Below are 26,659 nucleotides of genomic sequence, written 5' to 3' on the forward strand. Positions count from 1 at the left end.
GGCACCCATGCAGACTAAAGCAACTCGACAGCTTCTCATCACATTTGCCGAGTGCAAAGTCCTCATCTGCAAAAATATATCTAACTTCATTTTCTCTGAGATTAAAACTAAACCTGTGGCCAGGCATGGTGGCACACTCCTGTAATCTCAATACTTATAAGGCTGAGACAGAAGGATCACAGGTTGGATAACAGCCTCCAAATGCAGCAATACTTTGCAGCAATTTAGTGAGACCCTGTTTCAAGACCAAAAAGAAAGAAAGAAAGAAGGAAGAAAGAAAGAAAGAAAGAAAGAAAGAAAGAAAGAAAGAAAGAAAGAAAGAAAGAAGAGAGAGGGAGGGAGGGAGGGAGAGAGGGAGGGAGGGAGGGAGGGAGGGAGGAAGGAAGGAAGGAAGGAAGGAAGGAAGGAAGGAAGGAAGGAAGGAAGGAAAAAGGGTTGGGGTGGTAAAATATACCTGGGTTCAATCCCTAATAACACACACACAAAACCACTATACCTATGTTTGGTGTGATTCTCTGCTTCACAGGATAGCCCCAAAGTTGACTTGTGAATTCTCTTCTTAGTGAAACATCCTTAGTCCTTTGCATGTCTAAAATTATTCCTCTTACTAATTTTTTACCTTTTTTAGGGAAGGAGTAGCTTGTTTTTACCAAGAGTGGTTTTCCTAAAGGCATATCTCAGTAAGATGGGTAAAAATGTCCTGACATTCTTAGCTTGGAAGCGTGTGATGGTTTTATAGCTCAAGCTACTGCCACCCTTGGAATGTGGCCTCTTATCTCCAGGATCCAGACATAGAGCTTTTTGAAATAGCATATTTTTTTTTTAACCACAAACAACATTAACTTTAGCCAAACTGTGGCTTCCAAGACTTGAAGAATGGTCTTATACCCAGCCTTTCAAAGTGTGAATGCACTTGATTATGCGATTTCCCTAGAGAACAGTGACCTTTGCCGACTGTTATAGAGCCCATAATTGTTGGTCACCAGTTTTGAATATGGCAGATAGCCTGTCAGAAGAGTCAAGTATACAATTTTAAAATTACAGACCGCAGCCTGATGACTGAATCCCAGTGTCAGGATGCTTTCCACCCGAGTAGTCATTCTGTGTTTTTTATACTAGAGAAGTAGGATGTGTAAGAAGAAATTGCAGCTTTAATACATCTCTCTGGTCAGTGGATGGCTCTTTGATGTGCTACATAAAATGAATAAAGTCAATAAAGGGGACCTGGGATCTTTTAGAATAAAGCAAGAGAATGTCCATAGATATCGGCAATATCCATTCACATTATTATCCACTAAGGTCATGAATTGATGGGGCTAGAAGACCCATTCAGTACTCTCATTTTTCATCTAAAGAAACCAAGGCAGGATGAGTTATGTGCCTTGCTCAAAGCCATACCACACATTTGAATGTGATCTGAGACTCCCTTCGGAGAGAAGATCCTTTGGCTTACCTTTGTGGGCGACTCCACCTCCACCCAGGACCAGGAATCACATTTGCCCATGATGGACACCCAGAAGAGCTGAGGATCCTGGTTTTTCCCAGCCTGGGCTTTAGGTCAGGTTCCCTGGTACAGATGCACATTGGCGTTTGTCACCTTTAACCTGATTCCTCTAAGTTCTACCCTTTAGGAAGAAAGCTGTCTCTGTGAAATGTTTAACATCAGGAGGTAATTCTATCTTATCTGTCAACATTCAAGGATAACACAGTACCTCTGTGTGGGCATCTGCTGTGTGCGGGAATTGTATTACCTGGAGATAAAGGCAAATAACACAGAGCAATCTCTTAAGGGAATTATGGTCAAGGAAGAAAGAGAAAGTGGCTTTTAAAATCACCACACAGCCACACGCATTAACCAAAACTTGTGGAGACCTTTGAAATATAACATGTTCAGTTCAAGAGGTTTTATAGCTTTTTTCTCTTAATAATTCTGATAGTAAGATTGACTTTAGCTGGGCGTGGTGGCGCGCACTTGTAATCCCCACGCTTGGGAGGCGGAGACAGGAGGATCGCGCGGGTTCGAAGGCAGCAATGCTGGCTTAGGAGACCCTGTTTCAAAAAATAAAAAAGTTTAAAATAGGTCTGGGAGTGTACCCCGGAGGTAGAAGGGCTTCCAGAAACCCCAGTACCACCAAACCCCCCCCCCACACACACACACACACACACAAAAGATTGACTTTAACAGATTCCAAGAAATTTCAATTATATTAGTAAACATTCTTTTTTTTAACAACTTAATGTCAAATTTGGTTCCGGATCAGTGTTTTTTCTTTGCAAGTAACAAGTGTAGCTGTGATTTAAAACCATTCAAGTTCTAGTCTGGGCTGCAGCTGGTTATTGCCCCTATTTAGAAATGGAAACCTTGATGAATTTGACAAGATTAATCTGAAACATTTTGGGGCATCTATGGATGTATCTGGTATCATCATTAAAATTTTTCTTGGAATTAAGATAGAATGAATGAATATTAAATAAAAGATATTTTCCAGAGTTTGAGAAATTTGTGTCAAGAGTTCTATTTAGCCATTCATGGTGGCTCACTCCTTTATCACCAGTACTCGTGAGACTGAGACAAGAGAATCGTAGGCTTTAGACCAGCTTCAACTACTTAGTGAGACTTTCAGCAATCTAGTGAGACCCTGTTTCAAAACAAAAAAATAAAAAATAAAAAAGGCTGGGGAAATGAGTGATGCGTGCATCTATGCCTCTAACATCTTGTACCTCATTAAGATATATGACTACAGTGCACCAATAAAAATATACATATAATTTTAAAAATAAAAATAAAAAGAACGAGGGCACATAGCTCAGAGATAGAATGCCCCTGGGTTGAACTCCTAGTACCCTCCCCCCAAAAAAGAGTTCTTATTTTCTTCATTGTCCTAATAGAACAGTTCTATTGAACTTTATAATGATCTACTAATAAAAGTGGGTTAAACAAATTTCATTTAGCCCAGGTCTTAGCTTTTTTTGTTTGTTTGTTTCATATTTCTATTGTGATGCTGAGGATTGAACCCAGGGGCATTTTACCGCCAACCTATACCACCAGCCCTGTTTTACATCTTATTAGAAAACAGGGTCTTGCTAAGCTGATGAGGGTCTCACTAAGTTGTTTAGGCTGGCCTTGAACCTACAGTTCTCCTATTTTGGCCTCCCAAGTACTGGGATTACAGAGGTATGCCACTACACCCAGGTAGCTCTTAGCTTTATAGACTATTGATTGTAGGGAAACTAAGAGCTCAGGAGGTGCAGTGACTCCCACAGAGCCCTACAACCAAGTAAAGGTTATGAGCTGACATGCAGGTTGCCAAACCATCGGTCTATGTTCAGCTCAGCAATCTCCATCCCAGCAGCCAGGTGTGTTTTCTGCCTGCACAGCTGACCAGTATCCCCCTGGGTGGACCCTGAAGTCTCATATTCACTTTTACCCTTTCCACGGTGTTTTTTTTTTTTTCTTCAAAGCAGACATGATTTTTTTTTTTTCCTTCCTGGCCCAGTGAACTTACTTCACAAAACACAATCCTCCTCTCTTCTCATTCCACTTTATTTTGGGCAATCATCTGTATGGTGATCACAGATTTCTTAGATGCAGATGAATTAAAGAGCTCTGGATGCCTGGGAACAGCTGCACCGGCTTTGCTGGGGCTGATGGCCTGAGGCCAGCCTTCGAGAGCAGACTACCCACCAAAGCCTGGTCAGCTGCCCTTGCAGAACAAGCGGGTATAAAGAAACCTGGCATTATGCGTTGGTGATTATTTTTGCCTACGGAGGGCTGCTCTTCACGGATATTTTAGTTTTTATTAAGGTGAGATAAAAAAAAGGATTTTGTGCTTTAAAAAAATGGCTTTCTTCGCTATATCTTCATCCTAAGCTTTGCATTTCATAGTTCTCAGAATGGCATCTTGAAAATGATTTTTAAAAAATACATTACTTCAAGGATAAAGTGTCTTAAAATATGAGGTCTACCCGGCAGACTCGGGGGTTGGCGAACTCTTAGCAAGGAAGTTTCTAGCTTCAAATCATTTTTCTAGGATATATGATTATAATCATAAACAACTTAGGTACTTTCCATATGCCAGACTAAGAGCACCGACTTCACTGAATTCCACCAAAGCCCTGTGAGATTGATGTCTTAGGCTTTATCACTGGCTGCATTTTTATAGACAATAGAAACCGGGGCTTGGCAAGGGAGACAAACCTCGTGTGTACCAGGAGTCTGTCTTGAGGGCTGAGTCTTTACAATAATCTATTGCATCTCATGACTCAACAGTTTGCACAGAAAAAAATGAAAGAGAGAATAATTTCTTCCCTCCCAGCTGGACCAGTATGAGATGAGACTTTTGCACCTTCTGAAAAAGACATCATTAGCTGTGCGGTCATGTGATTTAGGTATCAAGGAGCAGATTTCTCCCACCTGGGTAAAGCAGTCAGAATCAGGTATTAAGCTTCTGGTCTACACCCTTCATCATGATCTTGTTAATAACACCCGGCCGCTCAGGAGTTATTGTTCATGAAATTTCATCAGGAAAGCTTTCCAAGGGCCCTCGCCTGCTGAAATACCAACTTTTCTTAATTAAAATTTTATTCTCAAAAGAAACAGCTGTATATATATTTTTTGGTAAGTTAATAATGTAGCTAATTATTGTGCTGCATCATCGGCTACATCTATTTAAAAGCGGGTACTTGGCACTTTGAGTCCTGTGACATCATGCCCAAGATGATATCCACTAAGTTGACTTTCTGTTGGAAGGGTGTGATGTCTCCAGTTTATCAAACACTCTTGACAGGCAGCGCCCAAATCTGCCTCTGCTCAAGTTATATTGATAGTGAAATAGAACAGCTTACGGGCTAAGTTGCATATTCCTTGTGAATCAAGCTACAGTAAGATAGAGAATGTCCCCCAAAATGGGCTTACAGATTTAATAACAGATTAAACCATGATTTCCATATAAGAAGCAAATTTTAAAAAGAACGACTGGAAAAGATCACTAATTAAGAAAAAAAATAAATAAATGACATGCTGCATACTTGGGATGGCCACATTTAATTCACAAAGCCCTCTTCAGGCAAAATCATGCTTTCTGTTTGTAGTCTCCCCTGAACAGATGCCCACATGTGTTTCAGTAACATGAATTGCTCTTTATAGACGTAAATATTTTCCACAAATGTGTTCCTTGTGAACTCCTCAAGCCTTCCTTTCCTCTCTTCCACTTTTTTTTTTTTTTTTAATGGGTCTGAGGATGGAAACCAGGGGCATTTGACCTCCAAACTTAACCCGCTGCCCTATTTTTTATTCTTTATTTTGAAACAGGGTCTCACTGAGTTGCAAAGGGCCTCACTAAGTAGCTGAGGCTGTCCACGAACCGGGATCCTCCTGTCTCAGCCTCCCAAATGCTGGGATTACAAGCATGCACCACCACACCCAGCTCTTCCACCCTTTTTAATATTTAGAATCTTGCTAGAGGGCTGTATGGGGAAGTACACTCCATTTGAATTATGTTATATCTGGATAATAAAGAGAGTGGCTCATTTCTCCTGCTGGAGCAGGGGTTTGGGATTCTCCGTACCATTACTGTGCTTCTGAAGTTCTGAAATAAAACCTGGGGAATTTCATGCAAAACGCTTCTCCATGCGCCTGAGTCCAGTTGACTCAAAATTTCAACACGATCCTTATTCCTCCAAAAGTATTAAACATCAAAGTCCTTGGTCAATAATCTTTCGCACTGGTGCCTATTATTCTATTACCTTCTTCTCACCCTTTAAAAGATCATGAGGAAATGAAGTAGCACTTCCCAACCTGTGCATCAAAGGACTCCCGAGAATTCCTGCTCAATTTAGAGAAGCCTGATGGAGCAAAGTCATAGCACCACTCTGTCCCACCCCACCCCACCCCCAAAATTGTTTTCAAAGATGCGCTCCAAGGAATTAGCTAGTAAAAGAGAAATTAGATGCACACGTATTCCATGACTAAATTCCTTAGTCATGCTGGCACTGTTTGCAACCTCATCAGCTACCGAACTGTTTTGAGTAGTTTTAATTCTAAGCCAACCATTGCCTAACTTGGTAGTGAGTTAGTGAGTTTGGTTATAGGCAGGAAGAAAAGGAGAAACAAGCATGGCAACGCAGTTTGTGAAGAATACAAAATGAACGTTTTCTAAGTTCATTTTTTTTTTTTTTTTTTGGTGGTACCGGGGTTCCTGGAAGCCCTTCTTCCTCCGGGCTACACTCCCAGACCTATTTTTTTATATTTTTGAAACAGGGTCTCTTACGCCAGCACGGCTGGCTTCGAACCTGCGCGATCCTCCTGTCTCCGCCTCCCAAGCGCGGGGATTACAAGCGTGCGCCACCATGCCCGGCTTCTAAGTTCATTTCAACCAAAATTTTACTGGATTCATTAAATTGTATATATATATATATATACACACATACATACATGTATATGCGTATGTACAAGCACATATGTGTGTGTACAAATGTATCCACGCATGTGAAAATAAAATACATGTGCATTTGTGTGTACATATACATATATAGTACATATATAGTAATTGTACAATTTATCTGCTGAACCCATGCATATTTGAGAGTGTTAAGAAAAGCTGTTAATAATTACACTAGAATATTGGCATTTATGGGTACCTATGGTTACCCTATATAAAAATTGGCCTCTGTTATTTTAAAAAGTCACAAATGAGAGATTTTAATCTCCATTTTATGCAGTGCATTTATAGTGCGTATTAAGTAATAGGTAGCAATTAAAAATGAATGAATGCATTCAAAAGTTCAAAAGAGGAAAAAAGTGATATTTATTCCAACTTGACTTTTTGTTTAGAAGGAAGAAAGTCTATCTATAATCCATAATGTGTTTTCTGTGGATAACTGCTTGCAGTGAGCAGCATGAATCCTTTTGCTTTATCTCATGAATTCAAAACAAAACCCCAAAATCATCAAAACCAGCCAGCTGGCTTTTTAAGTACATCAAGCATGACATTCCAAACGCCATGTTAGAAAGCAGGTTTTGCTTATTTTAGTACTTAAATGTGTCCTGACTTTAATGTCCATTTTATTATTCGTTTAGTCCCAAGCCCAACATTTCTAACATTTCCTGTTTTACAAATCATAATTTCTTCCAAAAGAGCTGTGAACACATTATTCCCTATCACTCTGAACTACATTATGATGGAGACTACAGTGGACCAATAAAAGTAGATTAAAAAATAAAGAAGAGCTGGGTGTGATGGCACAGGCCTGTCATCTCAGTTTGGGAACCTGAGACAAGAAGATCACAGGTTCAAGAACAGTCTCGGCAAGTAGTGAGACTCTCATCAACCAAGTGAGATTCTGATTCAAAATAAAAATAAAATAGGGCTGAGGGTGTAGCTTGCAGGTAGAATGCACCTGGACTCAATTACAGTGCCACAAAAAAGGAAAAAGAGAAAGAAAGGAAGAAAGGAAGGAAGGAAGGAAGGAGAGAGGGAGGAGTGAGGGAGGAATTAAACATCATATGTTCCTTTTTAAATGAGATGAAGTAAACTTGGCCCTTATATCTTATGAAATGCTACATTTTAAAGAATACCACAGTGTGAGGCACAAAATATTCATTGAGAATATTATGATTTTTTAATAAAAATCACTTAATCTAGAACAAAAAGAATGACAAAATAGGTTAGAAATATTCTGAGGTGGGAAATTTTCTCTCCCTCTGCAAGGGACTCAGGGGTGCTTATTGCCTGAAAATACTGAAATAGTCTAAGGCATCTGGGGGTGGGCCCTGAGCAGGGCAGCTGCCAAGGGAAGCCAGGAAGGAGGGAGCTGCTTTGTGCCTTCTCTTTGATGTGCTAACAGGGGCTCCATTTAAGAAGTTGCTAGGAAAAGACTGAAAGGCACCTGCTTGAATCCAGGCTATGCTCACCATCTTTAGGCTCTGAAAGGATCTCAGTGAAGGAGAATTCTCCCTTGTCTAAAGGTTGCCCATGGGAGGTATTCACAAAGCTTTGATTAGGAGACAAAAGGCAGAAGGAGACCAGCGTTGATTTCCTATATAGGAGCAAGAAGTCTTAAATGTTATTGAATCCTTGGTGATACTCATGGCTACAGACTCTCAGGAATATAACAGCCTGGCTGTCCTGAAGTTACAGCGAGGGCTTGAAATCCGGGCCCCTGTGCTTGCCCAACTAATTCCTGCCCACTCCCTAGCTACAACCAGCTTGCTGTTTCCACTGCCTGCTGTACTGAGCACTTCGCCTACCTGCACATTCAATGTTGCTTTTACTGCACTTGCTAATAGAGATGACGATTCCTGTGTAATCCCAGGGCAGGAAAGCACGTTGGTTGCATGATTCATGGTCCTTTTCTTGTAGATTTCACTGAATTAACTGTGCCTTGGCTCTTATGGAAATTTGGTGCCCTGAAGACTGGAATTTGTGACCCCAAAACAATCCAAGATTCGTGTTTATTTGTTGCATGTTTAGGGCAGGTGGAGTTCATCCCGGTACCATGTTCTAGAACGTGTATGAATATTCTCATTCCCCTGAGCACCATGTGCTGCTAACTAATCCCAATTACCATGTTGGAAATGCACACGCCGAACAAGTCGTATGACCTACCTGAACTTCACAAAGGCCCTGGGAGGTTGGCACTTGTTTGTTCCTGGTTTATAGGCAAGAACAATAAAGCTTGAAAATCTTAGGCAATTCTCCAGGACCCCACAATCAGTAGGTGGGAGAGCTGGTGTTAAGCTCTTTGTCGATCCCATTATGGAACTCCTGGTTTTCCACTAGGTAATAGAAGCTTCTTAGACTTCCTACCACTTAAAATTTCACTCAATTATTCCCTAATACTTTTTCACCTTGTCAATGGTCTCTTTAACTATTTGAACAGATTACGGTTAAAGGTAGTAAACTTAAGATTAAGGTACAGTATAGTGTTTTCTAAGCCTAAATATGCATGTGGATTGTAAGACCAGTAACTGTAGAAATAATCCAGATCTTCCTTTTTTTTCCTTTTTCATTCCCCCTGAAGTATTCTATGTTCATTGTTATCCATTTAATCTCAGCCATCTGGCTCTGAATCCTGAGAAGAAAAATGTCAAATTCAACCAAATGAGTAGTACTGCTTGAGTTGAATCATAATTTAACTATTTTTCCCTTTGCCCTACAGAATATTTAAGCAGTGACATTACTTAATCATACTCCCTAGGTTATTATCAATTCCCAACAAATGTTGCCGTTTCCTCCAAATGGAAAGGCAAGTAGCATTTGGGTAAGTGAGTCAAATATTCTTGCCTAGCACCTAATGACATCGGGTTTTGAGAGTTAACATTTACTTAATTGCTGAAACAGTCATATGAAGTTCATGCTCTGACATATTAGCAGTTGTTGCACAGGGTAATTTCTGAGGGGTAAAAGTTCTACACAAGCCAGAGATAGTACTCTCGTTAAAAATGCATTATTCATATCTTTTTAAGATCTTTACTTGAGCATATTAGCCCAGTATCTTGCAAATACCTGAATACAGAAATATATTTTTGTGATTTTTTTTTTTTTGTGTGTGTAGTACTGGGGATTGAACCCAGAAGCATTCTACCACCATGCTACATTCCCAGCCCTTTTTATTTTTCTATATTTTTTCTTTCAAAACAGGGACTTACTAAGTTGCAGGGAGCCTCACTAAGAGGCTGAGATGGTGCTCTAACCTGTCCTCTCCTGTCTTAGTCTCCCAAATCCTGTAATAGTCCCAGCTCCTGTAATCTTTCAAGGAAAGGAGCTTGCTGGTTATTCTGTCTGCCTCTCTTCACATAGAGTGGACATTCTCCATCCTCCCCTCCTATCCCCCTGGACAGGATCTCCCCTGTTTCTTTTTCCTGTGGCCTCCGGGTAGATTTTGCTCATGGAAGGTATCAATGGTGAGAGGTCAAGGGCAGGGGGAGGGAGGGAGAGCAAGCAGAATCTACAGGCTCCCTCGCTGCCTGGGGATGCCATTGGCTCTGACTTCTCACTCCACTCGCTTCCTAGGCATCTCATGGGCCTGGAGGGGAGAAAAGTTCTTCCCCTCTGGGCTCTGCAGGCCTCTCACTAATTGCATCCTTAATTTGGATACTCATTTGGCAGTGTTCTTTGTATTAATATTTCTTTAGTTGCATTCTTTTACTTTTTTTTTGTAGTACTAGGGATGGAACCCTAGTACACTACCTCCAAGCTACACCCCCAGCCCTATTTTTTTAGTTTTTATTTTGAAACAGGATCTCACCGAGTTGCAAAGGGCCTCACAAAGTAGCGGAGGCTGCCCATGAACCTGTGATCCTCCTATCTCAGCCTCCCAAGTTCTGGGGTTACAAGCATGTGTCACCATGCCATTCTGATATTTTATTTTGAAGTGGTCTTGTTAGGTTGCTGAGAGCCTGACTAATTTGGTTTTCCAAACGCCTCGCTGAGTTGAGCGTCCCAGCCATCAGCTGTTTCCGATGCATTTCTCCTCCTCTTCCCACACTCTTTTTCTGTATCTTCTCCTTTCCTGTTTTTGGGCTATCATCACCTCCAGCCCATCAGCAGGAGCTGGAATTAGAAAACTACCACATCCTCTCTATTTGCTGTTAAGAGGGATTATTTTTCCCCCAGAGTCAAAAGGGAACAGAGAAAGTAAATATTGTTAGGCATGGTGGTGCATGCCTGTAATCTTAGTACTTGAGAGGCTGAGACAGGAAGGTTACAGGTTTGAGCCCAGCCTTAACAACCTAGCAAGACCCTCAACAACTTAGTGAGATCCTATCAAAAAATAAAATGGGGCTAAGTTTAACACTCCCAGATCCAATCTGCAGTAGGAGAAGAAGGAAAAGGAGGAGGAGGAGGAGGAGGAGGAGGAGGAGGAGGAGGAGGAGGAGGAGGAAGAGGAGGAGGAGGAGGAGGAGGAAGAGGAGGAGGAGGAGGAGGAGGAAGAGGAGGAGGAGGAGGAGGAAGATGAGGAGGAGGAGGAGGAGGAAACAAGAAAGCACCTGTTATCTGTCTAGATTTCCCTTATGCCTTTGTGATGATTATAAATCATTTTCTTTCTGTGACCTTGTGTATTAGCCTCCGGGCTCTCTGTTCTGCAGATATGGCCTCTTCATTCTTTTCCTTCAAGTTCACGTGTCTTTCTTCACCTTCTATCATGTTCTCTTGCAGGATACCTGTAGGTTGAGTAAGATAGGGAAATTTCTTTACCAACATTATATTAAGCTTGGTCATTAAGTTATTGTTGCTGTTTTTTTAATGAGCTATGTAATACATAACCAGAGCTACTTAATTGTTCTTGAGATGTAATGGAATTTATACAAGCTGGCCGTTGAACTTTTGGGGGCATCTTGAAATTCAAAGTTGACTGATATATCTATCTGAACCTTAAGGAAACACATAGAAGAAACTAGATCCCCAAAGCCTCAGTGCTCAGCATTCTGAGTGAATATGTGCTCAAACCATGCACCTCTGTGATGTGACAGAAACCATCCCAATAATGTTTGTTTCAGCATCTTCGTACTGTTCACTAGATTGTCCACTTAGTAGATAACATAGAACATACCATCATATCAATGGATCCTGTCTTTTTTCTTTTCTGTGTTTTTTTTTTTTTTTTCTTTTTGTGGGACTGGGGATGGGACCCAGAGCATTTACCTCTGAGCTACACCTTCCGCCCTATTTTTTATTCTTTATTTTGAAACAGGGTCTCTGAGTCGCAAAGGCCCTCACTAAGTATCCGAGGCTGCCCGCAAATAGCGGTCCTCCAGTCTCAGCCTCCCAAATGCTGAGATTCCCAGCGTGCGCCACCACACTTGGCTTTCTTGTCAATTTTCTTTTTAAAAAAGAGTTTGTGGGACTCTGGGCTTTTACACTCTTCTCTTGTCAAGGCTTCATTTCAGGTTATTGCAATTTCAGATTTATCAAAGAACACTAGTCATGTTTTTAAAAACAAGAGCATCTGTCCTGCATATTCTTCTCCGAAGGTGTCCTGAGTAGCTGCTGCTGCCTTTCTAGAATCATGTCATAGCATTTGGTGGTGGGTTTTAATAAAGTCCCTGAGCTGTCTTCTGTCTTCAACCACATTGGCAGAGAGGAAAGACCCAAGACATTTCCCTGCTGGATCAAATGATGTGTCACCGTAAAATGGTGGAATTGTGAGCTCAGGTATTCAAGAGGAAAAAATACAGACTGTCAACTAAGTCCCAACGGTCACCCAAGTCCCGACCTCTTAGGGTCTATATAACTCTTCATGTTTAATGTGTTATGAATCAGGACAGATTCATCAGTGTTTTTTTTTTTCTGTTCTCGCCCAGATTTTTGATATTTTTCTCTTTAATTCCATTTCCAAAAACAAAAATATATAAAGGAAAGAAGGAAGAAAAGAAAGAAGAAAAGAGTGGGGGCACGCTCCTTTAACCCCAGTACTTGGCCAATTGAGACAAGATGAAGAAGGACCACAAGTTCAAAGCTAGCCTCAGCGAATTAGCAAGACACTGTTTCAAAACAAAAACTACAATAGGATCGCGTTGTGGCTCAGAAGGTTCAGCCTCCAGCCCCCCCCAAAATATATTTATATATCCTTACCTTTATCTCTTGTTTAAAAAATAACAAAATCCAAGCCATAGAATCCCATGCATCAACAGAAGCAAAACAATGAGATCCCATCCACCCAGTGTCCTCATCTGGGTCCTTGCCCATGCCTCCCCTCAATGCTTTCCCCGCTGCTGAGCCTCTCAACAGAATCTCTCCACCATGGCTGGCTGGTTGAGCCCTCACTGTGCTGCCTCTGTCAGGTCATGAGTGCTTTGGAATCCAGGTCTGCGTGTTCCTCTTCCTTGGCAGAGCTCCAGCCCCAGTCGTTGCCACATTTCTTTCCCGTAAATCTCCCCTCCCTTTTCTTTCTCTTGATACCATCCTTTTAAGCTTCTTATAATTTGTCTACCTGTCTTCATTTTTTCGTTTTCTCAGCCCAGTAGTTGACTATTGTTGTACCTTCCTGTCTTCTCAGTCTTCACCCAGTTGTAAATATACCATGGTTCAGAGCAGAGTCAGGTTCAGATGACTTCTGAATCTCTACCTCTAAGCTGAGCTCCTGACCCCGCGGCTCCTGTGTTTACCCATCTTCCCCACGTGCTGGCTCCTCCTGTACTGTAAGCTAAGGGGCTACAGTCCACTACTGACCCACACCGGAATCTGGGGTTAGTTCCTGGGCTTTTTCTTTCCATCACTTCTCCCCTGCAGCTCACAGATGCCTCTTCGTAACATGACACATGTTAAGAATCTCTGCTGAGTCCCTTTTGCCCATCCCTAGGACCCCTGCTTTGGCCCCTGTTGACATCATCTCTTCCTTGGGTTATTGCTGCCACCTAGTAGATGCCAACATCACATCATGAATCCTCACAAGTGACTCCTGGAGAATCATTATGAAATTGCTCTCCATCTTTCTCTGATCTGCTTGTCAACTTTTCCTTGTGCCCAAATCTTCCAGAGCTAAGTTCCAAGTTCCCAACGTGGTTGGTGTTCCAGACTCCAGGACTTGAGTCCACCCCCATCTCTGTCTTCCCCTCCTGCCTCTGCCTGTTTTTAACCTGTCGCTATCTCTCAATATTCATCATCTTTGAAGAACCGTTTCACATCTCAGGGCTCCGCACATGCTGATCCTTGTGTTTATATCTTCTTTGCCCTGATTTTTCCCATCTGACTCTACTCCATCAGCAAACATCAGCTCATCTTCTAATACGAGGTGCAAAGCAGACTCCTGGAAGCCTCCGTTCCATACTCGTCATTTCTTCATTTCTCCACCTACACCTGAAGTAAAAGTACCCGAGCTTAAGCTCCTTCCTCAATGCTACGGAGAGTCTGAGAAATGTTTCCATTAAGCATTAACTTTTTCTTTCCATTAAGCATTTCTTTTTGGGCCTGGTTTCCACCCTTGGTCTGAACTCTGTGAATGACTGTGTGTGTGTGTGTGTGTGTGTGTGTATGTGTGTGTGTGTGAGAGAGAGAGAGAGAGAGAGAGAGAGAGAGAGAGAGAGAGAACACAAATGGGGGACAGGCTTATTCTCTTATCAGGAGCCTTCTCTGGAGACAATAGCATTAATCCATTCAGAAGGGCAAAGTCCCTAAGACCTAGTCATCTCTTAAAGGTCGCACTTCTTAATATCATAATGTGTGTGTGTTTTCTGTTGTAGTGTTGGGGATTAAACCCAGGGGCATTCTACCTTGGAGCTATATCCCTGAACTGAATATATATATATATATATATATATATATATTTTTTTTTTTTTTTAATTTGGAAAGTTGTAAACCTTGTTACTAAGTTGTTGAAAGGCTGGCTTTGAACCTGCAATCCTCCTGTGTCAGCCTCTCAAGTACTAGGATTGCAGACAAGTGCGACCACACCCAGCCTTTTATGAATGACTCCCAAGCGTTACCTTTACACCAATGGCAAAGGAACAAACAATAAAGTTTGGGGAGGGAAGGATGGAAAGAACAAACATGTAAGTAAACTGCAAATTTGATTTTTGGCACTGAATATTAGGTTAGAGGTGTGCCAGTGGTACTGGGCTAGCTCAGAAGAGCCAACTCTTAGAAAAGAACTTCTGTGCAGGCAGTTTGCTCAGCCCTTTTTAGTTTGAAACCAACTCCAGTGAGGATATTTACACCAGGGAAATTAGCAAGCATAATCAAGTCCTTCCCCCAACCCAACCCCCACAAATAGCCAGTTCTCCTACTGAGAACTGATAGTCATGATTATAGTATAGTCAAATCAATCCTTTCTCCTAACCATCAAACATGTAAGCTCATTGATTTTGGTTTCTGACAGCTCACGTCCTAAGCCTCTCTTTGTGTTTCTTCTCTTCCTACTACTTCTGCCCTAGCTTATATTCTCATGGTCTTTTCCCTAGCTAATTGATGTTGCCTCCCAGTAGACGTTAGTAGACTAGAACATCATCATCATCATTACTATTACTATTATTATTATCATCATCATCATCATTATTATATCAATGACCGGAACATTTGCATAAGAATCCTGGGATTGACCAAGGTTATGTTTGCCTGCTTATGAATAACAATATGCTAAGTTTTCTTCCATAAAAAGAAAGCCACTCACCATCTATTGCTTGTGAAATGTTTTCCAGTTGTAGTGACAGGTATATTTGTAAAGCCAGACTGTACTTTACAAATGTGACCATAGTACTTATTTGGGGTTAGCTGGCCATAGTTGGGTTACACCCTCATAGACTTTGCAACAGTGACAGTAATTGAATCACAATGATGTTGCCCCTTGACTTTTGACCTTGTACATTTTCTACTCGAATCAGATGATCAGTGGTAATTCATGAATGGAAATAACCACCAGCCACTGAAAGGCTGGAGAGATTGCCAGGGGCCAGTGACTACAGCAATTTCCATCTTGACTTTGCCCCAGGATGGGTCTGGGGAAAAGCTCCTTATGTTACTTCAACAGCACTTTTCAGCCACCATGTGGGTTTTAAGAATCTCCATAGTTAAGGCTTCCATTGGAGGTACAGAAATGCCATTTTCTCCTAAGCTGGTCAACCTTGTTAAGAAAGTGAACCGTCCGTGAGTTTTTCAGGCAGCCTCTGTCCCCCTCTGGGTTGTTGAAGCTCTCTGGCTGTCAGCACAGCACCATGGGCCAGGAAAGTTCAGAGAATTACTTCAATAATATGACAGCCTCTTCCATTTAAAATGGAATTCAATGCTGCCTCCTTCAGAGACATTCATTGAAATTCCGTGCATGAACTGTTCCTCTAGTCATTTAACAATGTCTCCCATGTTTGCCCTGATTTAGAGAGAGAGAGAGAGAGAGAGAGAGAGAGAGAGAGAGAGAGAGAGAAATAAAGCCAGCTTTGTATTTGTGATAACATGGATCAGGATGGTATAATTGTACTGAAGAGGCCCCCGAGCTTGCAATAATGGGACCGCATGTCTGATGTGTGCCGCCATTAGAAAATGACCCATGCGTGGATGTTCTCAGGGGATGGTAAAGAGGCTTTTAAGAATTGCATTCTGTGCAATGTAAAAGCTAATGAGTAAAAGAGCAAATAGGAAGAAAAACTACTGCTGTAGGAAGCATGGCTCTACCTGGGGTCTGCCAGAGCTTCCCACAAATTCATTAGGGCAGTCTTCACTGAGACATGTTTTGCATTACCTCCATTCCCCAAAGGTCACTCTGCACCATCTTCCTGGAGAATTAAAACCAGTAAATCATAGCCGGGCGTGGTGGCACATCCTTGTAATCGTAGCATTTGGGAGGTGAAGATCAAAGGATTGCAGTTCGAGAACAGCCTCAGCTACTTAGCAAGGCCATTCACAACTCAGTGAGACCTTGTTTCAAAAATAAAAAAGACTAAAAAATATGACCGGGGTGTAGCTTAGAGGTAGAATGCCCCTGAGTTTAATCCCCAGTACCCGCAAAATAATTAATAATAATAATAATAATAATAATAATAATAATAACTAGGAAAAGAAAGACAGTGTATTCAGAGACTTCCAATAAGTAAGGCAAAAGCAGGCCTTTACATCAAAGATGAAGGAACTTGTAATGGGATTCCACAGCAAAAATATTTTTTTTTAAATCACAATTTCTTGTACTCCTTTTTTTGAATTTTTAGAACCATTCTTTATTATTTCTTTACTATTTTTTTTTAATGGCATCAGGGATGGAACCCAGGGGCATTGTACCTCTAAGCTACACCCCAGCCCTATTTTTTAGTCTTTTTATTTTTGAAACAGGGTCTCACTGAGTTGTGAAGGGCCTCACTAAGTAGGTGAAGCTGTCTTTGAACCACAATCTTCCGGTCTCAGCCTCCTGAATCCTGGGATTACAAGTGTGTGCCACCACGCCTGGCTTACTATTCTTTACTATTACATATACTTTACATAGAAGGACAGAATGGTAACATAATTATAATGTCCCAACCAGACACTTTTATACCCAATATCTTGATTGTTTGACAGGTTTACAAATAAAATGTTCTTAGATCTAGCCTAGCCTGCTTTCGTATCTTGAAGACGTAGAGTTTGGGATCTCATAAAGTGGGAGGCTGGCATCAAAGCTGAGCGCCTTCAAAGATGCACACCTATCTTTTAAAAGGCAACCCCACTTGGTCTTCACTTATTTCTGGGAAGAATTATCACCTGGAGTTTGTACTGGAGCAGGACAATGTCTATACAGGCCAATGACATCAGATACCATCACTGGTGTCTGGGGGCCCCCTGGTCTCCAGGCAAGAAAAACTGTTGGTGCTGCCTTCCAACTTACACAGGGAGGAAATGCAGGCTAGAAGAAGCCATTTCTCAAAACCCAGCCCTCTGATATACAAGCCCGTGTTCCTCTTCTAAGGAGCTTCATGTCTGTTTACCCCATCTCAAGCTACCACCTCAAAGCAGTATGGGTAGATGAAACTGAAAATAACTTTCTGTCCTAGAGACAGTGCCCTAGACATGAAATAGAACTGGAGAACAAACCCTGGGAGTTCATAAAATTAGTACGTGTAGCAATAGCGGTCTGTAAAGATCACAACACAATCAGGTAGCCTAGGGAATCTTGTTTTATCCCTGTTCTCCTCTGAAACCCCAAGTTGTTTGGCAGAATCCTAGTTTATCTTATCTACATTTACCTTCCAAGTATTATGAATAATATCTTTATTTCCAAAAGCCAAGTGACTTTCTTAAGGATAGCCAGTTTTATATAGAAGCAAGCTATTTTTACCTTCTGTTTCAAAAGTTTAAGAACATTTTGAAGGGAAAGAGCAGAGTAAATGTACAATATCTTCCAAGATTATGAGGGGAGGATTTATTTGATATGGCTTGGTGGTATACGCTTGTAATCCCAGCATTCGGGAGGCTGAGACAGGAGGATCATGGTTTGTGGACAGCCTCAGCTACTTAGTGAGGTCCTCTGGAACTCAGTGAGACCCTGTTTCAAAATAAAAAATAAAAAATAGGGCTGGAGATGTTCTATGTAGAGGCTGATATAATAAACGCTTCTCTTGGCAAGGTGTGGCAACTGACACCTGTAATCCTAGTACTTGGGAAGCTGAGACAGGAGGATTGCAAATTCAAGAACAGTCTTGGAAATTAGCAAGGACCTCAGCAACATAGTGAGGCCCTGTTTCCCAATAAAAAGTAAAATAGTGCTAGGGATGTAGCTCGGAGGTAGAATGCTCCTTGGTTCAACTTCCAGTACTGCAATAAATGAATGCATGAATGAATTAATGAATGAATAAATTTCTTATAAAAAATTTAAAAAAAACCCTAAGATGCATTTGAATAGCTTGTGCCCCCAATAATCTAGTGTTCCATTATCTGAGTAACTAACCTTTATTTTATTTTTTAAATTTTTATTGGTGCATTATAGTCATATGGATACTGAGTGGCATGAATTGGTTTGCACAAGAACATCATGCTTTACCTTTGATTTCCGTTCCTTCTTTCTTTGATGCTAAGGGGAGCTTGCTCAAGTAACTGTGGAACATAATTCCTTTCCACTTTACTTAATTGCCATCAACTATTGAGAAAACAATTAATGCAACAAATGGTCATCGAATACCTGTCATGCGAGAGGGATTATGCTAGGGCTAAAGAGTTGGGAGAATGCATAAGCAACAGGCCTTTGGAGCCAGGCAGAAGCTTGCAATCACAGCATTCGGGAGGCTGAGACAGGACTGTGGTTCGCGGGCAGCCTCAGCTACTTAGTGAGGCTCTTTGCAACTCAATGAGACCTTGTTTCAAAATAAAAATAAAAAATAGTGCTGGGGGTGTAGCTCAGAGGTCGAATGCCCCTGGGTTCCATCCCCAGTATCAGGAAAAAAAAAAAAAAAAAGAAGAAATATAAGAAACAGTCTTTTGGTTTAGTAGAAGCAAGGTGCTACACAGTTAGAAAGCCACGGTGTGAATTTCTGGGTTTCCTTTATAGTAGCTGGTGACCTCGATGAGTCCCTACATATTTCTCAGTCACAGTCTTCTCTTCTGTAAGAGGAGCTTAGTAATAGCGACTGCCTCTCAGGATCTTTATTGAAAAAGCACTTAATTCATCATTTGGCTTAGACTTGGTCGTAGATGCATATGGCTAGTTTACAAGGGGGAAATTGTCAAAGCAGACAAAAGCATTAGAGAAATAAACAGGAAGCCAGAAAACAAAACCAGGTAGATATTGGGAAGTAGCAGAGTGTAGAAGCTAAGAAAGTGCAACAACAACAAAAAAAAGTCTGGTCGTGGACTCATAATTTTCTCTTCCATATTCTCTGTAAGAGATGCCACCCTCCAGAATGCGCTGAGCGTCCATAATCCCACCTCAGACTTGCACAGAGAACCCAGCTTGAACTCCGAGGCGAGCTACTTGATGATCCCTTAAACACTTGGGCAAATATTTGCATCTTGGTTCCTCGAAGCTAACCAGATTTTGCGTGAAGCAGATTGTTAAATCATTTGAGAAGACATTTTGCCATATTAAGGGTGCTTTGCTTAATAAACACGCACTTAAATTACATTGCTTGGATGAATTAGGAAAGACAGTGAGAACAGGCTAACTTCTTGAGAAATTTACTCTCTTTACTTCTCCCTTCTCTGTCTTCGACCTCCATAACCAACAAGAACAGGAGCAACAGAACCCCACCCCAATATACAGGCTACCACTTTGTCAATTCATTCATTTCCAGAATATCACATCTGTTAAAAGTACATAAGTTAAGATAATGTCAGTCACAATCATACAAATGTTATGTTGCCTAATCAGTTTATATTCTGGTTTGTCACAATCAATTTAAATTTGTCAAAATAAATTTGTCAAGAGATATAGTGTTTTGTGTGGATATTAATAGATTATCCTCAAGCGATAAAATTTGATTGTTAAAAAAATAGATTATCTTCAAACTATAAATAGTACATATGCTATGTATGTATACAGAATTATCAATCGCAACCTCAAAGACATATGTGGGGAGAGGGAGGGGTGAAGAAGGGAGGCAGGACTCAGAGGAAAGTGCTCCAAGAGTTGTGGTATGTGTGTTTCTGTCACTCCCCAATAGGATGTATAATTATGATGCACAAAAATTTAAGAAAATGGGAAATAAAGTATAACTGCTGCTGTACTCTAGTAGAAACACTGTTCGATTTTCAGATGTATGCAATTCAAACATTTTAATTTTTTAACTCCTCTACTCTAGCAGGGTGCCCTTTTTATTTGCTAGGAGGCACATGTCCATGTCTAACCTTTTTACTCGCAGAAAATAAATGATTCACGTGACTTGAAAATCGAATCCATGTTGGCTGAGAAAAAAAAGAGCCAAAATAGGTAAATGTCTTTATCATCTCCTTAGCAAGCCTACAAGGCAGAAGGAAGTTACTGTTTCTATTTTGCACCATGCATTCTATCTTGCTAATCCCCAATAAATATGAAAAAGTGATCATTTCACAGCTGAGAATTGACAAACCATAACACATTTCTCATTTGAATAGACAAGATGAGCAGGCTGCCGTCGGCACTGCCATCTCTGCTTTTGGGTGCGCCGTGTCCCTGGCAGACGTTGTTGGTTCATTTGTAGGTCAATGCTATTTCATTTCTATGTGTCTATTCTTGCGCTGGGGCTCAGATTTCCATGCAACCTACCTTCCCTGACATAATTTAAAGAAATGGGCAAACCCCCAATTAAACCATTCCAGATGTAAATTTCTTGCCTGGAGAGCGAATTGAGAAACGAATGGGATTCATGAATATAAATTGAACTTTCCTTACACTTAGGTTTTCATCTTGAAATCGGAGAGTATTTGCTTCCCACATAAAGCTTTATTTGCCTTAAGTGTGTTTACTGTGGGACTCCAGGGCAGAGCTGGGAGTCCATTGCTATGCATAACTGAATATTAGAGTTCACAAATCCTCAGCAGAGGAGGCTTCTGGAGGGAGACACTGCCCTGACGATCAGCTGTATCTGTGCTTGCAACGGATACAGAGAGAAATCCTGCCTTCACTGGCCCTGTGACTTTATAGGGGTGGCGGCACCCAACCTCTTCACCTTTTCTCTCCTAAAATATTATTAGATGTTTGCTTCCTCTTCCTACAATGACACTCTGTTTTCTTTCGTTCTACCTAGGATCATTCTACCTCCAAGCTATACCTCCAATTGTTTTTTTTTTTTTAATTTTAAATAGAGGGTCATGCTAAGTTGCTGTGGTCCTTGCTAAGTTTCAGAGGCTGCTCTTGAACCTGTGATACCCTAGATTCAGCCTCCAAAGTACTGGGGTTACAGGTGTGCGTCACCATACACAGCTGGCTAGACATTCTGCTTCCTGATGGTCTTGGCAATATTATCCTTTTCTTCCCATCTCCATTTGGTTTTAGAGGCTAGTGTAATCAATGAATCTCTGTTTGCTTGTGTGACCACCTCACTTAATGTTTGAAAAAAAATGACTTCGAGAAAAGATGTAATGATTCAATAAGCAAATATAAAAATAGTCCTGAGACAAGAGCCACACCATTTTCTCTTTCTTTTCATCCTCTCTTTTTTCCTTTCCTCTTCTCTTTGGGCTTACCTATTAGCTCTGTGCATTCTGCAGATCATCTGCTGAGATCAACTGCCTTTCACTATATTGTCAAATAAGAGCCTAAGTAAGGCCTAGCTCTCATTTGCAACCTATGTTTTGACTTGTTAGCCAGAAATAAGGCTCCAGTATAATCACAATCCATGAACATGGTATGGAGTTCACAATACTTCCTCTTTGCTATAGGAGTAAGTGGTAAGATAGCTGGTACTGGTTACAAGAAAATGGAAGGCCATTTTTAATAAGTTTCCTGAAACCATTCCAGATTAGGTATATAACAATTCATGCCTTAAAGAACCTGATGTTGACTCAGAATAATGTCATCAATGGTAAAACAGAAGTGTTGGGTATATAGGAATTTGAATGGAAAAATTAGACACTAATAATATAGCAGTTCATGTTAAAAGAAAATTTTCTCCTGTACCTCTGCATTTGAGGCCTTCTGAGAGGTAGTTAAACACTGATATGACCTTAGCTGCATTTCTTATACCTCTTCTGCTACTTTTTCCTTTACTGAAAAAACTGTACACATTTTAAGTCTGTGGCCATTTGGGTTTGGGCTGATGTTACCAGGCTTAAATAGAACAATAGAACTCTGATCATATTATAGGAATGCTTTGACTGTCCTACAGTCAGAATGGAGCTAGAAGAATAAGAATGGAGCCAAGACATTTAATTATATTAGTAATGTGTGATGTCTTTACAAAGACATGGAGTAACAAGTTAGAACCTCTGAGAGAATGAATTAGGGTGAGTTCAGGGAATGTAATATAAAGAAAGGCAACTTGTGACTTCTAAAATTGTGCACTGGCTACACCTCCTGATTAATGGTAGAGCAGGATATCCATCGACTGGCCTGTCCCCAAGCTTGCTCCTTCAGGTCTTCCATACCCAGGACACCTTGCTTCAAACATATTCGATGAATTGAACCCATTTCCTAATTCAGTGTCTATTTAAAAGGCAAATTTCCATGATATTTCTGAAACAAATGAAGATATATTATTGCATAAAATTTTATCCTTTTTCAATATAAAGTTACAACTTTCACATACTCTCAAAGTGTGCTATTTATTAATACTATGTATTGATTAGGGCTTTCTTAACCTTGAGTTTCAGTTTTAGAATCTGATTATAAAGCTTTGCTTTAAGAGAACCTAGGATCTTAAAGGTATTTTTCTCTCTCAGCAAACTGTGTTAAGATAGCAATACTATTGGGTCTCGATTATTCTGTATAATTAACCTTATAAGCTCTAGAAACACCTTATTTTACAGAATGAAGTGAATCTGTTTTATTTCTAGACTGCTATGCAATTTTAACTTAAATCATAACTATCTTCCCTACACAACACTTCACAGCCTTCCTTTAAACCACTGACATTTTAAACCACTGACAGTGAGGGTTAAAATAATTGAAATAGATCTATTCTGGTCCACTTAAAAAAAAGGAAAGAGAAAAAAGCTAACCAACCTACCCACCCAAAACAGACACATTTTTAAGTGTTTAATTCCATTATATCTAGTACACATACACAGTCACTTACTGAGTGTTTTATCAGAATGTTCTTTTAGGAGCTAATGCTAACACCAAAGACAATCATGAGGTCACCTTTCTGCTTAAAACCAGGGATATTTAATTATGCAGGGTGGTGAGTCATTTTTTCTGTAGGAAATGAAATAGTAGAAATCATCCAAAGTGAATAGATGGTTGGGTGGACTCTGTATGATATAAGCTCATGCAGGGAGGTGGGTTAGTAGAGAAATAAGTCAATATAAAAAACCTTGATAGTCTGTGAGTTCTCCAAGTATTGAAACCAACAGAAAAACCAAATAAGGGAGGTTATGGTAACCAACTGATGTTCAGAGAGGCTCCTGATCTTGTGTCACAAAGAATTTGCCATTGCCCCATGTCTTTCATGGACAATTCTGGACAATAGAAATGCCAGTAAATTTTGTCCATGCTTAGAAATAAATCACCACCACCACTACCATCATCATCTCCATCATCATCATCATCATCATCATCATCATCATCATAGTTAGTAACATCTGCATAGCACATTCCTGGTAATGGAGCTTGAGATACTTCCGGCTGTCTTGGGTACCAGTGCTCTTAACCCACCAAGCATCACCACGTTCTTCGTACCACCAGCTCAATGGTCACTTTTCTTTTCTTCACAGGTTACCAGCCAGTCTTGGCTGGTCAGCAGGAGTTCCAGGGCCTCATGGGAGTGCAGCAGACTGCTCAGAGTCAGAGCGTCATGAGCACCCAGCAGGCAACCCCGGTGCAGAGCGTAATGGTCTCCTACCCCACCATGTCTTCTTATCAGGTTTGTGGCTGGGAAAACGGGTCACCAAGCAGTGCTTGCCAGGCTAACAACCAGGTGTATTTTTCTGTTTGGGGTGACTGGCTGAATGGCAGGCCCTTGACCTAACCACTGTTGTGAGTTGACTTTGAAACGAGATTATAAAATAACAGTTGAAAATGGGGCATGCATGCTTCCATAAATGCTGTGCCTTTTGAATGCCCTGATAAACTTCTTTCCATGTAAACTTTCTATTCGTGGAGCTAAGTTCATTAAAGTTCCATCCATGAAGAACTTTGGGCATTTTGTTGAAATTTTATTTATTGGCAGAAAACCTTTCTAATATACCCCTATTTACTTTTGTGTCCATCCTAGGAAGTTTTATTTTAATGTAATTTTTTAAGTTATTAGAGAATTTTTATATATACTTTTATCAGCACATTGTAATTTTACATCCTAGTGAGGTTCAAAGTCATAAAAACATGTACACAAGTCTTGATGTGTTTCTAAGATTTGCTAGAGGGTATGTAAGGGGCTGGCAACTCCACTGTTCTAATTAAACCCAAGTTGACTATTTAAAAAGAGTTATGCTCTCTTTTTGTGATTGATAGCCTGAAAGATTCTGGAAGTAGAAATGAGGCATTAGTGAAGTGCTTTCCTCACTAAGATTAGCTGCACCAGGAACTTGTGGCTCTGAGAAACATCCTAGCAGCCATACCTGGGACAAAGCCCCTTCGATTATAGGAGGCTCCAAGCCACTTTGCATAAAGCCAGAAAAATGCATGGCTTTCCCACATGACAAAATCTCAGAATGGGAGATTCAGACCGCTATCCTTGAAGGCATCCAGAGAGAGGAGGAAAGAACGCAGTAAACTCAAACCTTCTTAACCTCTCCTCCACACCAGGCACTGTACACCACCCATGGTGACCTTTCTGAGGCTCTCTGAAGCAGGCATCGTCAACCAAATGGTCTAGGGAAATCAGAAAAGTAGAATGGCTTTCCCCAAAGAAATAACAGATAAATGGCACAAGGAGGATTGGCAAACTGTGAGGTGGAACTTAAAAGCTTGAATAACTTTTGTCAAGATGTAGCCAAATGACTTCTTCACGCAGGGTTCTTGCTTGTGTCTTTCTGCAGGTGCCAATGACCCAAGGTTCTCAAAGACTGCCCCAGCAGTCGTACCAACAGCCAATCATGCTACCTACCCAGGCAGGTCAAGGGTCACTCACAGCCACTGGAATGCCTGTTTACTGTAACGTCACACCACCAAGCCCTCAAAACAACCTTCGGCTGATTGGTCCACACTGCCCCTCCAGCAGCGTCCCTGTGATGTCCGCCAGCTGCAGGACAAACTGTGGGAGCGTAAACAACAATGGATGGCAGGTCAAATTCTGAGAGTGCTAGCCCATGGTGTATCACATCAGATGCTCCACAAAGCTTTTAAGATAAACAAGTTGGGGAAACTGGCAGAGGACTTCAGTATTCACTCAACACTCCAATGATTGCTGCTGGTATTCTGTAAAAAATAAAATAAAATAAACAAAGACTCATACACATGTTAGCTGGTTAATGGTGCATACTTCTGTCATGTCTGCTAGATATGCCTTTCTAGCTTAGCTAGTGACATGAATTCATCAAGGTAAGATTTTCTCCTACCACTGAATACCACTGTGTAGACAACAATATCCCTAATTTGGATTAGTTTTGTATTTTGTGTTGAGTTTGTGATGCTAAACATATTTAAAAAGATTATATACTAAATCACATTGTACCAAAGCTGTAACGGAAAAGAAAAGAATTGATGAATGGAAGGGATAATTTATATACACCATAGAGTTTTCTTTTTTAATGGATATATACTGTATTGTAGTGTTTCATCAAAATAAAGCTATTTGACCTTACGGAGGAAGGTCATGTTTTTACCACCAGTTTGATTCACTCTCTCTTTTAATTTGTGTTCTATTGTGTGTCACCGTTGTCCTCGTCAAATACTGTTTCTTAAATACTGTGTGGAAAGTGTGTCTAGGTGTTCATAACTGAATGAGAATCATCACATTGGGAGCTGTTGTAGACAAACACTTAACCAACTGCAGATTCTTGTCCTGAAGATAGGATGGAATCCATTTTATCAATTCATCAAGTTCACGTTCTTGAAGTGCGTTTCTTGCAACGGGCATTGAAGGACTACTAAATGCATAATAAGCCATTCCTATTTCGATTGGAGTGCTACATTATACCTGGAAAATAAAATACATTGGTCTAGAGGGGAACAGTCTAAAGCCAGCCATTGTATGGGACCATGGAATGGTGAGGGACCTGTGGAATTGACAGTGAACTCATAACAAAGATGCTCATGTTTGTCCTGGTAACTCAAAACAAGATAAATTTAGTGATGATCTGGTCACAAAGATCAAGAACTTTGGCAAAATAAAAAAAGAAAACTAGAAGCCTGTAGTTATCTTATCCCCAAATTGTTAGTGCTGTGTGGATTCTTCAAGGAAAATTGGGTTATGAAAGCCTTTAACAAATAATAACAGAATTCAGAACTCTGAGCATTGCCCTTTCTGAAAGATATTTAATTGGGAAATAAAACGTTATAGGTTTTACCGTATTATCACAGCACAATGATTAAACATGTATAACTTCGTTCGGTATGGTATCCTAAACTCTATTTTATTCTTACTGTTATCTTGCATTAGGATATGTAAGATGACTATGTAACTGATAGAATCATTAATGAAGAACTTTTAGAATTTGATTTACTATCAAGAGAACATTTGCGTTTTCACGTTGGT

At 40.6% G+C, this 26,659-nt stretch overlaps 1 protein-coding gene across 21 annotated transcripts in view; it reads left to right on the plus strand.

Annotated features, from left to right (window-relative positions):
- ARPP21 (cAMP regulated phosphoprotein 21) overlaps positions 1-25,378 on the plus strand; it is a gene marked incomplete at its 5' end in the record, with an annotated part of 116,003 nt that extends 90,625 nt beyond the window's left edge. For all 21 annotated transcript variants that reach the window (XM_080714979.1, XM_080714990.1, XM_080714996.1 and 18 more), the window contains 2 exons: positions 23,739-23,887; positions 25,002-25,378. In XM_080714979.1, the coding sequence (XP_080571105.1) occupies positions 23,739-23,887; positions 25,002-25,259 (407 nt within the window). In that variant the 3' untranslated portion in view covers positions 25,260-25,378. The remainder of the gene's footprint in view (positions 1-23,738; positions 23,888-25,001) is intronic.
- Positions 25,379-26,659: the final 1,281 nt, after the last annotated feature.

The sequence above is a fragment of the Muscardinus avellanarius genome (genome assembly GCF_963383645.1).
Source record: "Muscardinus avellanarius genome assembly, chromosome: 18".
NCBI classification, from domain to species: Eukaryota; Metazoa; Chordata; class Mammalia; order Rodentia; family Gliridae; genus Muscardinus; species Muscardinus avellanarius.